This window comes from Stegostoma tigrinum, chromosome 5, assembly GCF_030684315.1.
Source record: "Stegostoma tigrinum isolate sSteTig4 chromosome 5, sSteTig4.hap1, whole genome shotgun sequence".
NCBI classification, from domain to species: Eukaryota; Metazoa; Chordata; class Chondrichthyes; order Orectolobiformes; family Stegostomatidae; genus Stegostoma; species Stegostoma tigrinum.
This window is the reverse complement of record NC_081358.1, coordinates 121,795,565-121,815,240: the sequence shown is the minus strand read 5'-3', so window position 1 is coordinate 121,815,240 and position 19,676 is coordinate 121,795,565. Positions and strand designations below refer to the sequence as shown.

Genomic DNA, 19,676 nt, shown 5'->3' with positions numbered 1-19,676 from the left:
TCAATTTTGCATGCTGGTTTCTTACGTGCAAACTTATTAAAAGCCTTCTGAAAGTCGAAGTAAACCACATCCACTGACTGTCCCTTATCAACTCTGTTACATTCTTGAAATGTTTCAGTAGTTTAGTTAATCGTGATTTTCCATTCCTGAACCCATGCTGAAACTGTCTGATTCTGTTTTCCAGTGCTTTACTGTTAAATCTTCTACAATGGACTCAAGGATATTTCCTACAACCAATGTCAGGCTAACAGGAGTATGATTCCTTTTTGTGAGTAATGGGTTACATTAGCCACCCTCCAATCCATAGGAACCTTCCAAAGCCTGTAGAATCTTGAAAGTTGACCACTAATTTTAGGGCCACTTCCGCAAGTACTCTAGAAAGTAGATTATTGGGCTCTGGGGATTTATTGGCCTTTAATCCCATCAATTTCCCCAACTCTATTTCCCTCTTAATGTATAATACAATAAAATATTGATTTCCCTCAGTTTCTCCCTCTCACTAGATAATGCGTTCTGCAACATTTTGGGACATTAATGATGTTTCTCCTTTACAAAGACAGAACCAAAATATGAATTTACTTGGTCTGTCGTCCCTTTCTTCTCTGTTATACTTCCCCCCCCCCCACCCCCCTCTCCGTATCTGACTGTAAGGGATTTGCACTTGTTTTATATAATTGTTTTTCTTTTCACATATCTTTCGTGATTCGCGTGTATGTTCCTGGTGGCTTACTCTCATTCTATATTCCCCCTCTTTATCCTCCTTTGCTGAAACCTTAGCTGCTCCCAGTACTCAGATCTGCTGCTTTCTTTGACTATGTTGTATGCCCCATTCTCGGATCTATTACTATCCCTAATTCCCCTTGTTGGCCACCGTTGGCCACCTTTCCCATTTTATTTTAACTCTATTCTGCCTGATTCTGCTTTTTCTTCCACATTTTTGATGACCCTCTAGTGTTTGAGTCACTTCTGGCCGAACCCACAATTCCTTTAGTTGAACCTTTGACATAATCCTGAGTGCCTGTGAGGCATGTTGAATGATTGTCCAAATGTAACCTTGCTGCCTTAGTTGAAAGTCCAAGGGACTGACTTTCACACCGCACTCATTAGAAGTTAATCTCTCTACCACCTTTTCAGTCTGCACTGTCACTGCTCCAGCTCCACTAGAAGTTCACTAACTTATGACCCCTCTGTATGGTTTTGAGCAATAAAAAATTTTACTGTACAAAATTAGATCTGTAATGCAATCTGAAATTTATACAACTTGTGGCTAACATTCTGAATTAACATGAGGTAAATATGGGTAACAGACAAAATGTTGATTAATATGCCATGAAGCACATGAAACAACAAATGTGGCTAAGACAGACGCCATGTATTTGTCAGCAATCCCCGATCAGACGTTAGCAATATGTGGGTCATCAAATTTCCTTAGATTTTCTAAATCCTTTTTGGAAGACTGGCTTTGAAATTCCTTCAAACTGCTTCATTATGGACTGCTGAATGACTGTGTACATTCTGGTAGTTCACTGTCCCTGTGGGCCTGTGCTCCCTTGGATCTGGAAACTGCAACTCTCAGGCACAATATCAGCTTATGTGCAGGCCACTAGCTTCACCGCACTCCCCCCAAAAATAAACTTTTCGATGAGCAGGAATCTTGTTCAATTGCGTCTAAAAAATACTGCTTGAAACTCTAGAAGAGTCGTACTGAACTTGAAATGTGAACTATATTTCTCTCCACAGATGCTGTCAGACCTGCTGAGTTTCTCCAGCATTTTCTATATTTGTTTAATATTCCTTCGTGCTAGGTGTGAACCCAGCCAGTAGACAGTTTTTCCTTATTGATCATTGACTCCAGTTTAGCAACAGTTTCTTGATGCCATACTCTATCAAATGCAGCCTTGGTGTCAAGGCCACTCATTTTCCCTTGCCATTTGGGAATCAGTTCCTTTATTTCATACATGGACCAAAGTTGTATGAGGTCAGGAGCTGGGTGGCGTGGTTGTGTAGGACATTGATAAAGCCATTTTTGAAGTACTGCGTGCAGTTCTAGTCACCCTGCTGCAGGAAGGGCATTATTAAATTTGGCAGGGTTCAGAAAAGATTTACCAGGATGTTACCGGATCTGGAGGGCTTGAGTTATAAGGAAGGGCTGGATAGGCTGGGACTTTTTTCACTGGAGCATGGGATGTTGAGGGATGGGAATATAGAGATTCATAAAATCATCAGGGGCATGGTAAGCTGAATAGGAAGGAATATTTTCCTAGGGTTGGTGAGTTCAAAACTAAGAGTAATATTTTTAGGGTGAAAGGAGAAAGATTTAAAAGGGACCTGAGGGGCAATCTTTTCACCTTGAGGGTTCCTATGTGAAATGAAGTGGTAAATTCAGGCATAGTTACAACATTTAAAAGACATTGAATAGGTACATGAATAGAAAAGGTTTACAGGGATATGAGCCAAATGCAGGAAAGTGGGGCTAGTTTAGTTTTGGACACTTTTTTGGTTGTCTTGGACGAGTTGGACCGAAGGATCTGTTTCTATGCTGTTAGGCTCAATGATTCTAAATGTCAGTAAGCAGGTTATTTCTGACGAAACATCTACACAATGAAAACATTACTTCTCAGTAAACATCACAGTGAGTTTAATTTTAATCTTATTGTTATTTTCAGGAGCTAAAATTGCCATTCACTTTCTTGAGTGGACACATTCATGAGTTAAGGATTCATGTGCCATGGACGAAGTTGGGCTCTGAACCTGTTGTTATTACCATAAACACTATGGAATGTATCCTGAAGCTTAAGGATGATGTACATGTGAGTTAACTTTGATTCTTTGTTTTTGTTGATGTCTGCAGTTTATCAAAACATGTAAAAATTCTTGTAACTCCTGAACTCTTTTAAGAGGAAATTGTGTTTTGTGTGTAGTGGCAGTTTGAAGACTAATTTGTATGTATGGATAGGAATCAGGAACTGCCTTCAATTGAAGTTTGAATTTAGGAAGATGTGATAAATCAAAGAGCTAAGGGAGAGCTGGAAGAAAAGCATCAACATTGGAAATGATGAACAGACAGTGACAATAGGATAGAGAGCATAAATCTTAAATGTAAATCAACAGGTGAGGCCAGAGATTACAAAAAATGGACAAAATTAAAGATTCTGTGTCTGAATGCACGTCACATTTGAAACAAAACTCATGAAGTTAGTGCATAATTTGGTAGCCATTATAGAGATGTGGCTGGAGGATGACATTCAGTATGGAACAGTACATGACATTCAAGAACGATGAGAATTCCCTGTTTGGGGCTTTTATCTGGTTCAATCAGGGAGCTTTGGCTGACAGATTATAACAGGAATGTTAGTCATCCTGTTCTCCGCAAGAGATGGCCCTGAGGGATCTGGATCAGTGTCAAGGATTCTGCGCTTGTATGTAAAGGGTGCCTTGCTGATGTGATACTGGTTTCTGTGAAGTTATTTCAACACCTGTAATAGGTGCAGGCTATAAATTAGTAGGTGGCAAAAAAGTGGCAGATGAAATTCATTTTCATCAAATGTGAGGCAGTAGATTTTGGTTAACCAAGGTAATTACTCCTTCAATTGTTGCAAGAAGGGTGATATGGGTGAGAAATGGGAATTGAGAGATCAAACTCACAAGGCTTCCAAAGCAGTGAGCTGATGATATCTCATGACATACTGGATTCTTTGGGAAGAGGTATGGTATATTTTGGATAAGAAATAACATTGAATCTACAGTATGTAACATTTTCAATAAGACTAAAGTTGGAGCTGAATTATGCTATACGATGTGTTTGTAAAGGCTATATGAATGAAGTTGGGACTGAATCAGAGACAATGTTAGCGTTTATGTCTCCATTCTAGTTGATGGACTGATATTGGAATGGGGCAGAAACATGCAATTCAATTTGTGTTTTTTCTTTATTCTTCCGTGGGATGAGGGCATCACTGACTGGGCAGCATTCATTGCCCATCCCTAATTGCCCAGAGGGCAGTTCAGAGTCAACCACATTGCTATGATTCTGGAGTCAGATGTAGTAGGCCAGACCAGGTAAGGATGGCAGTTTCCTTCCCTAAAGGACATTAGTGAACCAGATGGCTTTTTCCTGACAATCAACATTGTATTCACGGTCATCATTGGTCTGTTAGTTACAAATATTTTTTATTGAATTCATATTCCACCATCTGCCATGGTGGGATTTGAACTTAGGTCTCCAGAACTGTATCTGGGTCTTTGGATTAACAGTCTACTGATAATACCACTTGGCCATTGCCTCTCTCTCCTGTTTGTATGTAAGATAAATATCAAAATGGACTGGCTGAACTAAATGACTGGTTTCTATATTGTAATTTCTTATTGTTCTGCCCAGTTCTATTTAATTTCCAATAGCAGGCGTGATTACAGTGTTAGAAATAGTTGCAGAAAAAAAAAGCAATATGGTAATGAGCTCCAATTTTGAAGAATTTGTAGGAAAGGAATATTCACTGAACTAGAAATTTCAGCATTAACTCATGACTTTGGTCAACATGGGAAAATATTTTGAAATATGCCTCTTACCCCATTATATATTTCTTTCCTATAACGTCCTCACGGTGCAAATGATCAAATGTAGTCTCACTTCTATCAAGCAGGTGGTCATTGTTCCAAATCAAGAAGAGAAATTCAGAGATATTATCTTGAACTTTTCACTTGATAAATGCAAACTCATTATAAGAAGTAAATGTATTGGAACTGTGGAAAATCATAATTGTAGGGAATTAATTTTCACCAAATACTGTGCTTGTAAAACTTATTATTTGAAATTACTGTTTTTCAGCAGTTTTCTAATTGCTTGGCTGTTGATTTCTTAATAAGCACATGAAATATTATTTACATTGTTTTAAAAATCTGTTGAATTTGTTCAGAGCTGGATGTTAGGTTCGGTTGTGCTTGAAGATCCTATGTTACCACTAACTTAATTTTTTAAAATGGAAATTTGAAATACCATTGTATATAATGTAAAACCAAATGAAACTACAATGAATTTGTGCACCTTTTTTCAAATGTTTATAATTTGACCCTTGGATTTTTCTATAAGTGGTGCATTTTGGAGATAGCATGCCACCCGTGTAGTTGGGACTGCTGGAAAACATTTTTTTGCATAAAAAGAACCCTTTTGGGATACTGTGTACTTCAGTGTAAAGGTGAATGTTTCAAGGCCAGATGTCCCAAGAGAAGGCCATTTTTGGTGAAGCCAATTATAGATAAATATACAGGCAGCAGAAGTAGATTTGGAACATATGACTTTGAACATTACAGAACCAACGTTTGATCTTGTACCATGCAGATGGCTACTGGCATAAAGATCAGGTTTCCTACTTGGAGGAAAATTTGAACTTGAATTTAGTGCTGCATACAGTGTTGGATCAAAGGTCAATGAAGTAGAAAACTCTAAAAACAAGTATTTGTTACAGATGTTTTAAACCTCTTGGTTAACATTTGAGTTTGGAAAATTGCTTGTGACGTTTGGACAAATTATCCAGTGGAATGTAGATCCCCAGAGGCTAATGGCTGGGTCTTACTGAAGTTTGACTTCTTTCCTCTTTCTCCCCCTCGTCACCATTCCCCTCCCCCTCCAGCACCCCACAATACAACTGCCTTTTATGGGAAGGAATCTGTTAGTTTTTTTTACCTCAAACTTGAGGTTCAAGTATTTTGTGCAATCCCATTTTTTTCCTTTTTATTTAAAATATTTCAGAACCCAATTTTTAAATTGTTTTTCTTCTGCTCCAGAGCTGGCCTCTTTCCTGCTGAACCTGGTGTTCTCTTTGTCTGAGACAGAACCTCCTTGAAGATACTTATCCCTTGACTGAATTGTCAATTTTGTTGTTAATGCCTATTGAATAATATAGGAAAGACAACTTTGTATTTTGACGATTGTAGGAGTGACAGCATGTGGTTTATGTGTGTGTGAATACTGAGCGTGCAATGTTACAAAGAGGTGATGAAAAGTGAGGGTTATTAGACCTAGTGAAGGAAGATTTGATATTGACACTTTGTGCCTAAAGTAAAATAATTTTGGGGTCAAGTATAGCATGGTCCAGATGTAGATACAATTCCTGTAAAGTTGCTCCAACAATATGCAGAAAGTGTCAACTTTAGATGATGATGCCATTGTGTTAATTTTTCCACCTTCTAAACCAGTAATTTTAATAGCCTCCCTTTGCGAATTTGTCAGGAAGTGTGAACACTTTTGTGCTGAGGCATTGTTGCTTGTGTTAGGACTGACAATATTCATAATATTCCTGTAGAGGAGAGAATATTCCTTTAATCTGATTGCTTTAATCCTGACTTTTAGGAGTGATGGAACAAAATTGTAACCCCGCCCCTCAAAATTAGTTATCTGAAGATTTCTAAAAATCTGCAGATTATTTTTAATGAAAATTTGTACTTGATCAAGTTTGTACGTAAATCATTATCAGCGATTAAATTGATTCAAGTAGGCTTTCAGTTTGAGATTTCAACCTACTGTACATCTTCAAATACTGAAATCAAAATGATAATTTACTGTTAATAGTCCGTTATGCTATTGGTGTAGCTTTTAGGTTTGTGGCACCAGTGATTCTGAATCACCTCTCAGTCAGAAGGTGGTGGGTTCAAGTCCCAAAGTAAGCACATCATCTAGGTTGAAAGGGCTGTGCCCATAAGTTTGTTGCAGACTGCAGGTTGTAATGATCAAGTTACAGTTAAGAGAAGATATGTATTTATGTTGTGACTTGTATGCTTTAAGACATTCAAGATGCTTTTCAGTGAATTAAGGAAAATATAGGTAGTGTTGTGATGTTTGAAATCCAGTAGCTGATTTATGAACATCAAGAGCTTAAAAATATCAATTAGATCATACTAGCTAATTTGTTTTCATGTTGTCTCAGGAGTATATATGATGGTTAGGACACTGGGGAGAATTTGAAAGTGTTACTGCATCTTTCACTTATACCTCATGTCCCTCTCTATGAGTTTTTACAGTTAAGTTTGAAGTCTGAATGAGGCACACCAAATCTGCATGAAATGCTTTTATGCATTCTACTTACCTTGGTTTTTGTTTTTTTTCAATGTTAATCATACAAAATGTTCAATCATTTTCATTAGATATAGTTTGAAAGTGACGCTAATGCAAATTAGTGTTGGCTATGCTGAGCAATGTGTTTTATAAGGAGATACAATATAAAATATAAGATTTGAAAATTATTTATTGGAAAGCCACTTTCAACAGGCAATAGCACAAAGGTATTATCACTGAATGAGTAATATAGAGACCTCGGCCAATACAGTAGGGATTTGGACTTCAACATCAGCACAGCAGATGGTGAAATATGAATTAATTTAGTGAACCTTGAATTTTCAGCTTTGTTAATGGTAACTGGGAAACTATCGCCCATTGTCTTAAAAACAATCTGCTCCCCTCTGGTAATGTCCTCTGCCCTGAAACTCTTCGACCACATACTCAAGCAAACCCGGTACTACAGCCTCTCCTTTCTCAGTACCTGTCTATGGAACTGGATCAGTCCCAAAGGACTCCAATCTGAAGAAGAGTCCCAACCTGCAACATCAACTTTCCAGCTCATCTGATGCTGCCTTATCTACTGTGTTCCTTCAGCTCCATTCTGTGCTGTCTGTGACTCTAGCATCTGCAGTTTTTGCTGTCTCTGCTACACTAATGTTCTTTTAAGAAAGTAAAATTTGCCATCCTCATGTGAGCTCACTTACACATGAGTGTAGCAAAATAGTTGACTCTTAAATGCTTTCTGAAATAGCCAAACCAAACAGGGAGAGTATCGGAGAAATATGAAGTGAATATTACAAGGTTTAGATCGAAGATGGTATGGGGCAAATGTGATCAGTGATATTCTTTCAAAAAAGAAGTGCTGTAATGACCTATCAGTTGTAGCAAGGAAGCAGTTAACTATTTTAGAATCTAAATAGAGCTAGTTTATCATGCAGATAAATAGTTGTACACATCGCCTTCGTGATGTTGTTGTAGGCAATAATTAAGCAAGCATCAAACATTACTGTATTCAGCTAAATAAAACTTCTTTCAAAATGAATGATAATACATTTACAGTAACATCAAAATACTATTTCTAAAAGGAAGGTTGTTCAAGCGTTTACAACATTATTGCTTCCAGTTCCTTTAATTGAAAAATTGTGATGGAATTGAAAAGCAAAGGAGGGCAATTTAAATAATACTGAAGAGAAAAAAATTGGGAAAACTAATGGGACAGAAGGCTGAGAGGGCCACCGGACCTGCCGCCTTACATTCTACAGTGGTTACAGAAATGGTGAACATGTCAGTTGTAACCTGCTGAAATTCCCTAGTGTAAATGCCCTAGTAGATTGGAAAGTCACTAATGCAATACATACCTTCAAGAAAGGAGGTGGTCAAAAAGCAGGAACTATAGGATAGTATGGATGATATTGGTTATTGAGAAAATACTAGAAACCAGTACTTAGGATGTAGTGGCAGAATTCCTAGAAAAAGGCCAATGATTTTGACAAGTTTATTAGAGCTCTTCAAGGATTCAGCAGTGGGGTTGACAAAGAGGACTTCTTCACTGTAGTGTATTTGAATTTCCAAAAGTCTTTTGATGAGATGTCACATACAAGGTAAGAGCTAATGATAGATTAACATGAATAGAAGATTAGCCAACTAACATGAACCAGTGGGATATATTGATAGATTTCAGGTTAGTAAACTAGCAGAGTGCTGCAGGGATCATTGCCTGGGCTTCTATTGTTTACAGTCTGTGGTAATAATGTGAATAACTTTTCCCCAGGGCAGGATTGACTGCCACACGGGGTCATAGTTTTAAGGTGTTAGGAGGAAGGTATAGAGGAGATGTCAGAGGAAGGTTCTTCACACAGAGAGTTGAGTGCATGGAATAGTTTGCCAGTCGTAGTTGTGGAAGCAGAGTCATTAGTGACATTTAAGCGACTGCTGGACATGCACATGGACAGCAGCGAATTGAGGGGAATGTAGGTTAGGTTATTTTATTTTTGGATTAGGATTATTCCATGGCACAACATCGTGGGCCGAAGGGCCTGTACTCTGCTGTACTTTTCTATGTTCTAAGCCCCTGAGTTTTGTCTAATTACTGCAAAATCTGATTCAAAGAATAAAACCTGACAATCAGATCAACATTGACCGAGCACTGGATGTGGTATTAGTACATTCAACCTTGCTGATCCCAAGAGGGTTGCCCTTACAAACATCTGGTGACAAAATTTGGAGACCTTCCCCACAGATTTGTTGATTGTCATCCTGACATAGTCATTCTTGCAGAATCAGACCTCCTGGGTAATGTCCCAGATATGACCATTGCCATCCCTGGGGATGCCCTGTTCCACTATCAGGCCAGACCCACCAAAGCTGACAGCATTGTGTGGTATACAATCAAGAGAGAGTTGCCCTCAACATTGACTCTGGAGTCCATGAGGTCTTGTGGCATCAGATCAAACGTGGACAAGAATACTTCCTATTCATTACAATGTCCCTCCTTTTCCCCTCGGCTGATGAATCAACTCTCCTTGTATGGGATGCATTGAGGATGCTCGGGCACAGGATGTTTTCTGTATTCCTTGCTGAAAATAGAAGAGTTGATTCATTTTCCTTTTTCTCGAGGGATGTAATTATGACAACCTTTTTATCTGTTTGTCTATATGCAATTGACTTGTGTTGTCAGTATAACTTTGGGCTGTAGTGTCGACTGATGGATGTAGGTAGGGATCATTTGCACTTCATGAGTGGAATAAAATGGGTTAAGAGACAACATAAGTAATCCTGGGATGCAGCTTGAAGACTTCTATATCTTTTGCAGAGACATTTCACAAGATGGTCCTAAGGAATCGAAACCTTCCACTTAACAACAAGGTTTGGAGCAGTTGTGACTTTTCATTGGAGAAGAGAAAGTTGAGAGGAGATTTAAAAGAGGCATTCAAAATAACAAGGGCAGTGCAGATGGCGAGAAACTGTTGTCATTTAAGGTAGTTGGCAAAGAAACAATTTGTACAGGAAGAATCTGTTCTGTACCACCTGGATGTGGCGGATACAAACAAGCATGAGATACGTATGTATAATAAGAAAGAAGGTAGTGAAAAAGTGGGAAATTATAGACTGGTATTAAGGAAAATGCTGGAGTGATAAAAGATTTAATATCAGAGCATTTGGAAACAGTGACAGAGTTGAACAGTGTCAGCATGAATTTACAAAAGGGAAATCATGCTCTACAAATCTACTGGAGTTTTTTGAGGACATAATGAGTAAACTTGATACAGGAGAACCAGTACGTGTGGTTTACTTGAACTTTCAGAAGGTTTTCAATATTCAATATTTAGAGAGGTAATCATGCAATATTAATGCACATGGGATTGGGACGGCGTACTGATGTGGATAGAGAATTGGAAATTGAGTAGGAATAAATGGGTTACTTTTCTAGTAGCAGCCAGTGACCTGTGGGGTAGTGCAGGGATCTGTTTGAACCGTAGCTGTTCGCAATGCACATTCATGATTTACATGAGGGAACTGAATATAATTTCTCAATGACACAAAGCTGGGTGGGAAGTTGAACTGTGAGGAGGATGCAGAGATACTTCATTTGTAACTTAGGCAAATTGAGAGAGGGGCAAATGTGTGCAGATGCAATATTATGTGGGTAAATTTTGAGGTTATCCAGCTTGGTAGTAAAAACAGGAAGGTTGATCATTAGTTGAATGGCGATAAATTGAGAATGAGTGGGTGTGGAACAAGACCTAGGTGTCCTTGTGCACCAGTCACTGAAGGCAGGCATGCAGGTGCGGTAGGTGGCAAAGAAGGCAAATGGCACACTGGCCTTCATAGTAAGAGGATTTGAGTATGGGAGCAAGGACATCTTGCTTCACTTGCACACGGTCTTCGTGAGACCACCACTGGGATATTGTGTGCAGTTTTGGCTTCCTTATCTGAGGAAGTGAGGATGGAGAGTAGTTATGTATCAGGTCCCAAGGAGATGTGGTGAGTACCACATCACGGTTGAGGTGGGAGAAAGATGTTTAGTGGGTATAGTTGAGGATGTGTGAGGCAAGTTTGTGAATCAGTTAAATCATTACATGGAAGCTAGACTAAACGTTTAATAGTCTAACTTTTCCTGACAATTTGCTAAACTGCAGAGGAACTCATTGAGTTCTTTGATTTAAATACAGACATTTGGACGACTCCAAACGATTATTTGGCTATTGGAAAACCTGGACTTTTGCGTTTTGTTTTGCAGATGGTCGGTGTTGGGTCTACTGCTGTTTGTCATTTTTATAAATGACCTGGATGAGGGCGTAGAAGGATGGGTTAGTAAATTTGCAGATGACACTAAGGTCGATGGAGTTGTGGATAGTGACGAAGGATGCTGTAGGTTGCAGAGAGACATAGATAAGCTGCAGAGCTGGGCTGAGAGGTGGCAAATGGAGTTTAATGCAGACAAGTGTGAGGTGATGCACTTTGGTAGGAGTAACCAGAAGGCAAAGTACAGGGCTAATGGTAAGATTCTTAGTAGTGTAGATGAGCAGAGAGATCTCGGTGTCCATGTACACAGATCCTTGAAAGTTGCCACCCAGGTTGACGGGGCTGTTAAGAAGGCATACAGTGTTTTAGCGTTTATTAATAGAGGGATTGAGTTCTGGAACCAAAAGGTTATGGTGAAGCTGTACAAAACTCTGGTGCGGCCGCACTTGGAGTATTGTGTACAGTTCTGGTCACCGCATTATAAGAAGGCTGTGGAAGCTTTGGAAAGGGTGCAGAGGAGATTTACTAGGATGTTGCCTGGTATGGAGGAAAGGTCTTACAAGGAAAGGCTGAGGGACTTGAGGCTGTTTTCATTAGAGGAGAAGAAGGTTGAGAGGTGACTTAATTGAGACATAGAAGATAATCAGAGGGTTAGATAGGGTGGATAGGGAGAGCCTTTTTCCTAGGATGGTGACGGCGTGCACAAGGGGGCATAGCTTTAAATTGAGGGGTGAAAGATATAGGACAGATGTCAGAGGTAGTTTCTTTACTCAGAGAGTAGTAAGGGAATGGAATGCTTTGCCTGCAACGGTAGTAGATTCGCCAACTTTAAGTTGTCATTGGACAAGCAAATGGATGTACATGCAATAGTGTAGGTTAGATGGGCTTCAGATTGGTATGGCAGGTCAGCACAACATCGAGGGCCGAAGGGCCTGTACTGTGCTGTAATGTTCTATGTTCCATGTTCTATGATTTCCAGCATTCACATAATTTGCTTTTGGATTAAAAAAGTATTCATGGAGTTCATGCTTTTACCCTACAGTAAAGGCTAATTTAATTCTGCAATGTACAGTAAGGATGAAGCAATGTAAAAGAAACAACACCACGCTTCCTTGTAAGATACCATGCTTACCCTCATCCAGTATACTGTTTTGGAGTGTTCACATAATGGAGATGTGGAGGCCATTGGAAACATTCATAACAGGGCCGTAGAAGGTTACACAGTGTAAAAGTCCTTAGTTGTGACAGTCATGGAGAGTTGGGTTCTTTCTTTCTTGAAAAATATAAGCTTAAGTTGACCTTCCCTTCTGTATTTTACAGAATTGTAAAACTGAATTTATTTAAAGTTAGACTGAAAACATGCTAACAATGAACAGGTATAAGCTAGTTGGCCCTCAAACTTTGTCCACCATTTAACAATTCACTGCTGTAACCTCCAATTTGTGTTTCCTCCTACCCTGATATCCTTTTGCTGTCTTGCTAATGAAGAATCTGTTTCATTTTACCTTAAAAAATGTTCTACTTCCATCAACTTCTCAGGAATAGACTTCCAAAGATGCTTGGTGCCCTGTGAAAGATGTTCACTTCATCTCTCTCAATTGTCTCATCCCTTATTTTGAAATAATGACCTCATTTCTCGATTCTCTCACAAAAAGAAACATCCTGTCCACATTGACCATTTGAAGGCTCCTCAGGGTCTTGTATGTTCAAGCCACCTTATTCTTCTAAGCTCCAGTGATTCAACTTTTGTTATAAGTCATTGGTTATATTCTACATCATGAAATTCAGTGATTGGACTGAGTTGCTTATGTTGTTGAGGAGAAACTAGATATGATAGCAGGCAGATACATGAATCCAATGAATTTATGGATCTCCGATGATTTCCTTAATTTCTGTTGATGTACAGAACAGTTAACATTTGCACTCGGATAGAGAAAATCTACAAATGATGTTACAGCATTTGAAGATGGAGTAAATCAGGATAAAGATTGACTGGCTGAATTGAATTTTTAAAAGCTTATTGAATAGACTAATTCTTGTGGTCTTTAATCCAATTTCTTGCTGTTATTCACGGTCATGTACAAACACAGAAATTGTTAATTTGTGACAAGCCTAAGGTGCAGGTCAGCTGTGCTTTGTTTGCTGGATTGGTGACTTCACTGAGGTTTTCTTTTTAAACTGCATTATTCAGAAGTTTAACTAATCAGGTTAAAATGCGTAGTGTTTGTTCCTGGTATGGATTTAGATCAGTTGTAATTTTGAGTTCTGGAAGTGAGTTTGCTCGCTGAGCTGGAAGGTTCACTTTCAGACGTTTCGTCACCTTTTTTTTTATTTGAAAAAATATACTTTATTCATAGAATGTACAAAAAATAAAACATTTATACACCTACCCAGTCATGCAAGCCACTCCAGGTTACCCGGGGGTACGTACACCAACTAAAGGGAAAAAAAAACAAAACAGAGAAAAAAAAACAAAGCAAAGAAGCCGCCCCGGCAGTCGTCACCCCGCACAGTCCCAGTTTGCCCCCTGACCAGTTGGGGAAGGCACCAGCTGGGCCCAGTTACCAGATAGGATTCTTTTCCCTTTTCTGGACGAGGGGGCTCATACGGTGGTCTTTCCCCACCGCGCCTTGGCGGCGGCTGCCCCAAGCTTTAGTGCGTCCCACAGCACGTAGCCCTGGACCTTGGAGTGCGCCAGTCTGCAACACTCGGTCGGGGGCAGTTCTTTCAGCTGGCAGACCAGCAAGTTGCGGGCAGACCAAAGAGCGTCTTTCACCGCATTGATGGTCCTCCAGGCGCAGCTGATGTTGGTCTCGGTGTGCGTCCCCGGAAACAGCCCGTAGAGCACGGAGTCCCGTGTCACGGAGCTGCTCGGGACGAACCTCGACAAATACCACTGCATCCCCCTCCAGACCTCCTGTGCATAGGCACACTCCAGTAGGAGGTGATCGACAGTCTCGTCCCCCCCGCAGCCACCTCGAGGGCAGCGTGCGGTGGTGCAGAGATTCCGGGCATGCATAAAGGATCTCACTGGCAGAGCCCCTCTCACCGCCAGCCAAGCAATGTCCTTGTGCTTGTTTGAAAGTTCTGGCGATGAGGCATTCTGCCAAACGACTTTGGCAGTCTGCGTGGGGAACCACACGACGGGATCCACCCTCTCCTTTTCCCGAAGGGTCTCGAGGATACTACGTGCTGACCACTGCCTGACGGCCTTGTGGTCAAAGGTGTTTCCTTTCAAAAATTTCTCCACGAAGGACAGGTGGTACGGAACGGTCCAACTACTCGGAGCGTTCCGCGGCAACGAGGCCAGGCCCATCCTTCGCAACACCGGGGACAGGTAGAACCTCAGTAAGTAGTGACACTTGGTGTTTGCGTACTGAGGATCTACGCACAGCTTGATGCAGCCACACACAAAGGTAGCCGTCAGGGCGAGGGTGGCGTTCGGTACGCCCTTTCCCCCATTTCCCAGGTCTTTGTACATGGTGTCTCTGCGGACCCGGTCCATCCTCGACCCCCAAATGAAGTGGAAGATGGCCCGGGTGACCGCAGCGGCGCAGGTCCAGGTAATAGGCCAGGCCTGCGCCACATACAACAGTACCGAAAGCCCCTCGCACCTGACAACCAGGTTCTTACCCGCGATGGAGAGGGACCGGAGCGTCCACCTGCCCAGCTTCTGCTTAAATTTGGAGATACGCTCCTCCCAAGTCTTAGTGCATGCCCCAGCTCCACCAAACCAAACACCCAGCACCTTCAGGTAGTCTGTCCTGACGGTGAAGGGGATGAAGGAGCGGTCGTCCCAGTTCCCGAAGAACATGACCTCGCTCTTACCCCTATTGACTTTGGCACCCGAGGCCAGTTCAAACTGGCTGCAGATGTCCAACAGCCTACTCACCGACCGACAATCGGTGCAGAAGACGGCGACATCATCCATGTACAGGGAGGTCTTGACCTGAAGGCCTCCGCTGCCTGGGATAGTCACGCCCTTCAGGCTCACGTCCTTCCTGATGGAGGCGGCGAAGGGCTCCACACAGCACACGAACAAGGCAGGAGAGAGCGGGCAGCCCTGCCTGACTCCAGATCTAACAGGAAAACTGTCTGATTCCCACCCGTTGATCGAGACTGCGCTAACGATGTTGGCGTAGAGCAGCCGGATCCAATTGCAGATGCCCTCCCCGAACCCCAATTTGGAGAGGACGTCCCTCATGTAAGCATGAGAGACCCTGTCGAAGGCCTTCTCCTGGTCCAGGCTGACGAGGCAGGTGTCCACCCGCCTGTCCTGTACGTAGGCGATCGTATCCCTGATGAGCGCGAGGCTCTCAGCGATCTTCCTGCCCGGCACAGCACAGGTTTGGTCAGGGTGAATCACCGACTCCAGGACAGACCTGACCCGGTTGGCAATGACCTTGGCCAGGATTTTGTAGTCCACGTTCAAAAGTGAAATGGGACGCCAATTCTTAATTTCTTCCCTCTCCCCCTTCCTCTTGTAAATGAGGGTGATGATGCCCTTCCTCATGGACTTGCACATTTCCCCTGCCCGAAGCGCACTATTGTACACCTCCAGCAGGTCCTGGCCGACCAGGCCCCATAGAGCAGAATACAGCTCGACCGGTAAGCCATCGCTTCCGGGAGTCCTATTCCTCTGCAAGGACATGAGGGCTCTGGCCAGCTCGTCCAGGGATATCGGCCGGTCCAGCCACTCCCTCGTGCCGTCGTCTAAGACCTCCGTGATAGACGACAGGAACGACTCGGAGGCCGTGCTGTCCGTGGGCTTCGTGTCGTACAGTCCGGCATAGAAGGATCTGCTGATCCTCAAAACGTCGGGCCGAGACGACGTCACCGAGCTGTCGTCCTCCTTCAGCCGGCTAAGCACAGAGCTCTCTTTGTGCACCTTCTGAAAGAAGAAACGCGAGCACGTCTCGTCCTGCTCCACGGAGCGGACCCTGGACCGGAAGATTATCCGGGAGGCCTCCGCGGCAAAGAGCGAGGCTTGCTGGCCCCTCACCTCGCGGAGGTCCTCCGTGACATCGACCCCCATCGACTGCAGAAGGAGCAGGTTCTGCACCCTTTTCTGGAGTCGCGACAGCTTTCCCCGCCTCTCTCTTGCCTTCTGAACACCCTTGAGGACAAAGAACCTCCTGATGTTCTCCTTCACCGTCTCCCACCAGTCGCCTGGAGACTCAAAGAGGGGTTTCACGGTTCTCCAACCGGTGTACTCCCTCTTAAGCTCCTCGACGTTCTCTGGGGTCAACAGAGTCGTGTTGAGCTTCCACGTCCCCTTGCCGGCCGGCTGGTCGTCCTGTAAGTGACAGTCGGCCAACAGGAGGCAGTGGTCAGAGAAGAACACCGGCTCGACACCAGTGGATCTGACCGAGAACGTCCGTGACACAAACAGGAAGTCTATCCTTGAGCGGATAGACCCGTCTGGCCGCGACCAGGTGTACCTCTGCTGCGCTCCGTCTGCAGGGGTGCTGAAGACGTCGAGCAGCTTGGCGTCCTTCACCGTACCTATCAGGAATCTGGACGTGACGTCCAGTTGAATCCCCCCACCCGCTGTCCCCACGCCGGATCTTCCATCTGCATCAATGATGCAGTTGAAGTCTCCGCCTAGGATGACCGGCCTGGACGTAGCCAGCAGGGGTGGAAGCCGCTGCAGGACGTCCAACCGCTCACTCCGTACCACTGGGGCGTACACGTTGATCAGCCTCAGGGGAGCATTCCTGTAGGTGATGTCAGCCACTAGGAGGCGCCCCCCCACCACCTCCTGAACTTGAGAGATGGTGAAGTTGTGCCCCCGCAGCAGAATAGCCAGGCCCGAGGAGCGACAGTCGTTACCCCCCGACCAGATCGAAGGCCCACAGGTCCAGGCGCCGGACCATTTCCCGTACCTGCCGAGGTGCGGTATCCCGCACTCCTGCAGAAACAGGAGGTCCGCCTTGATGGTGGTCAGGTAGGCCAACGTGGACACACATCTCGCGGTTGACTTGACGCTGCGCACATTAATGCTCGCAATTCGTACCCCCATTGTGGGCAGTGACCGCAGTACCCTCCCCAAGTCCAAGGTCCAGCCCCTCCATCTGTCCCTTCATGCCCATTGCCCGGGCTAACTGCTGGACGCTCTCTGGGCTCAGGAAACCGTCTGTGCTGCCTTCCGGGTGGCATCCCCCCGTCAGGGGTGCGGAGGCAGGAGGGTCCGGCTCCGGATCAGGCTGGGGACGTGCTGTTTCCTCCTTCCCGCCTGGAAGTTCCGGGGGGCCCTCCAGTGCTCCAGCGGCACTTGACTGGGTGTCGGAGTGAGCCTCAGGACGCCTCCCGTCACCCGGAAGCGCGATGCTGCTTTCCTTCCCCCTCGAGACCTTTAACTTCTGCTTCGGGTGGGCCCTCTCCGAATCCTCCTCGTCAGAGGAGCTCTTATAGCCCCCCCTGTAGCTGTCTCTTCCCTCCTGATTGTTGCGGTTCCTGGGCCCGTCGACGCACCTTCCTCCTCGCTTTCCGGACTGTAGTCCACTCCCCTGGGTCGCCTGTCGCCGCCTCCATTGGCTCCGGGTTGTCGGGGGGGATTGGAGCCTGCAGGGGTGCTTTGCTGGCCTCGGGCCCATCCTGCAGGGCTGGGCCCTCCTGCACGGCCTGGCCCTCCTGCACATTAGTGGGGTCCTTGCTGGGCCCTGGTGCCTTCCTCTCCTCCTGGGGGGCTGGCCCCGCATTTCCCCTGCCGGCGACCTGGGCGTAGGTGGTACCCCGCCGCGGGCATGCCCTATAGAAGTGGCCCGCTTCCCCGCAAAGGTTGCAGCTTCTCTCTCGTGGGCAATCCTTTGCAAGGTGTCCCTCCTCCCTGCAGTTCCTGCAGATGGTGACTTTGCAGTCGGCCGCCATGTGACCTGACCTACCACAGGCATGGCAGACTTTAGGTTGCCCTGCATAGGTCAGGTAGCCCCTGCTCCCGCCGATCGCGAAGCTGGACGGTGGGTGTGCGACATTCCCGTCTGCGCCCATCCTCAGCGTCACTTTGACCTGCCTCTTACTCGTCCAGATGCCAAAGGGGTCCACCATGTCATTTAGGTCCCCTTCCACCTTCACATACCTTCCGAGGAAGGTCAGGACATCAACTGCTGGCACATGCGGGTTGTACATGTGTACAGTCACCATACGGCTCCTCTGTGCTGGCATCACAAACAGTGGGACAGCGGTCAATACAGAGAGGGGGCCCTCACCTCCTTTCTCCTTGAAAACCTCCAGGAAGCGCTCGCAAAGCTTGGCACTCCGGAAGGTCACATCGTAAAAACCTCCTCTGGGGAAATCCTGCAGGCAGTAAATGTCCGCAGCAGCGAACCCACAACAGTCCAACAGGACCCTCTTCACGAAGAAGGTGCGGTCCACAGGTGCACCTTCATCCACCTTCTTTACGGAAACACGGATGGTGTTCCGGACCCCCTGACCTGGGGCACGAGCACTTGCCGCAGCCATCGTTGCAGGTTGGCTGCTCCCCTGAACCAGCGTTAGGCCGAAGCCAGCATTAAGATCCACTGGTCGCAAGGGTGCACAGCCAACCCGACGTCCTCCTTTCATCTCCAAGACAGCACTCTCGTCCTCTCAGTCCACAAGAGAGTGGGTCTTTAGTGTGTTTGAGATGTTAGCTGGTTCACTGAGCTGTAAGGTTTGTCCCCAGATGTTTTGTCACTATTCTAGGTAACATCATCAGTGAGCCTCCGACAAAGCGCTGGTGTTATGTCCCGCTTTCTATTTATCTGGTTAGGTTTCCTTGGGTTGGTGATGTAATTTCCTGTGTTGATGTCATTTCCTGTTCTTTTTCTCAGGGGATGGTAGATTGATTTGGAGCCAATGTGTTTGTTGATGGAGTTCCGGTTGGAATGCCATGCTTCTCGAAATTCTCGTGCGTGTCTCTGTTTGGCTTGTCCTAGGATGGATGTGTTGTCCCAATCAAAGTGGTGTCCTTCCTCATCTGTATGTAAGGATACGAGTGATAGTGGGTCATGTCGTTTTGTGGCTAGGTGATGTTCATGTATCCTGGTGGCTAGCTTTCTGCCAGTTTGTCCAATGTAGTGTTTGCCACAGTTCTTGCAAGGTATTTTGTAGATGACGTTTGTTTTGCTTGTTGTCTGTAGAGGGTCTTTTAAGTTCATTAGCTGCTGTTTTAGTGTGTTGGTGGGTTTGTGGGCTACCCTGATGCCAAGAGGTCCGAGTAGTCTGGCAGTCATTTCGTAATTTTGAGTTTACAGTTTTCACTGTCATCGAGTTAACTTGCTTATTTGATTTTCTGAGTGAAGTGAATAATCATAAGGGAAGTAGTTAAAATGCCTAAACGTTTTGCTTGGATTTTCTGTTTGCCTCCAGAATAAATTTTTATGATACACTCTGCACTCTA

At 44.4% G+C, this 19,676-nt stretch overlaps 1 protein-coding gene across 2 annotated transcripts in view; it reads left to right on the top strand.

The window, feature by feature from the left end:
* Nucleotides 1-19,676, top strand: part of LOC125451670 (intermembrane lipid transfer protein VPS13B-like) — a 907,633-nt gene that overhangs the window by 8,129 nt on the left and 879,828 nt on the right. For both annotated transcript variants that reach the window (XM_048529130.2, XM_048529131.1), the window contains exon 3: nucleotides 2,667-2,810. In XM_048529130.2, coding sequence (XP_048385087.1) covers nucleotides 2,667-2,810 — 144 coding nt within the window. The remainder of the gene's footprint in view (nucleotides 1-2,666; nucleotides 2,811-19,676) is intronic.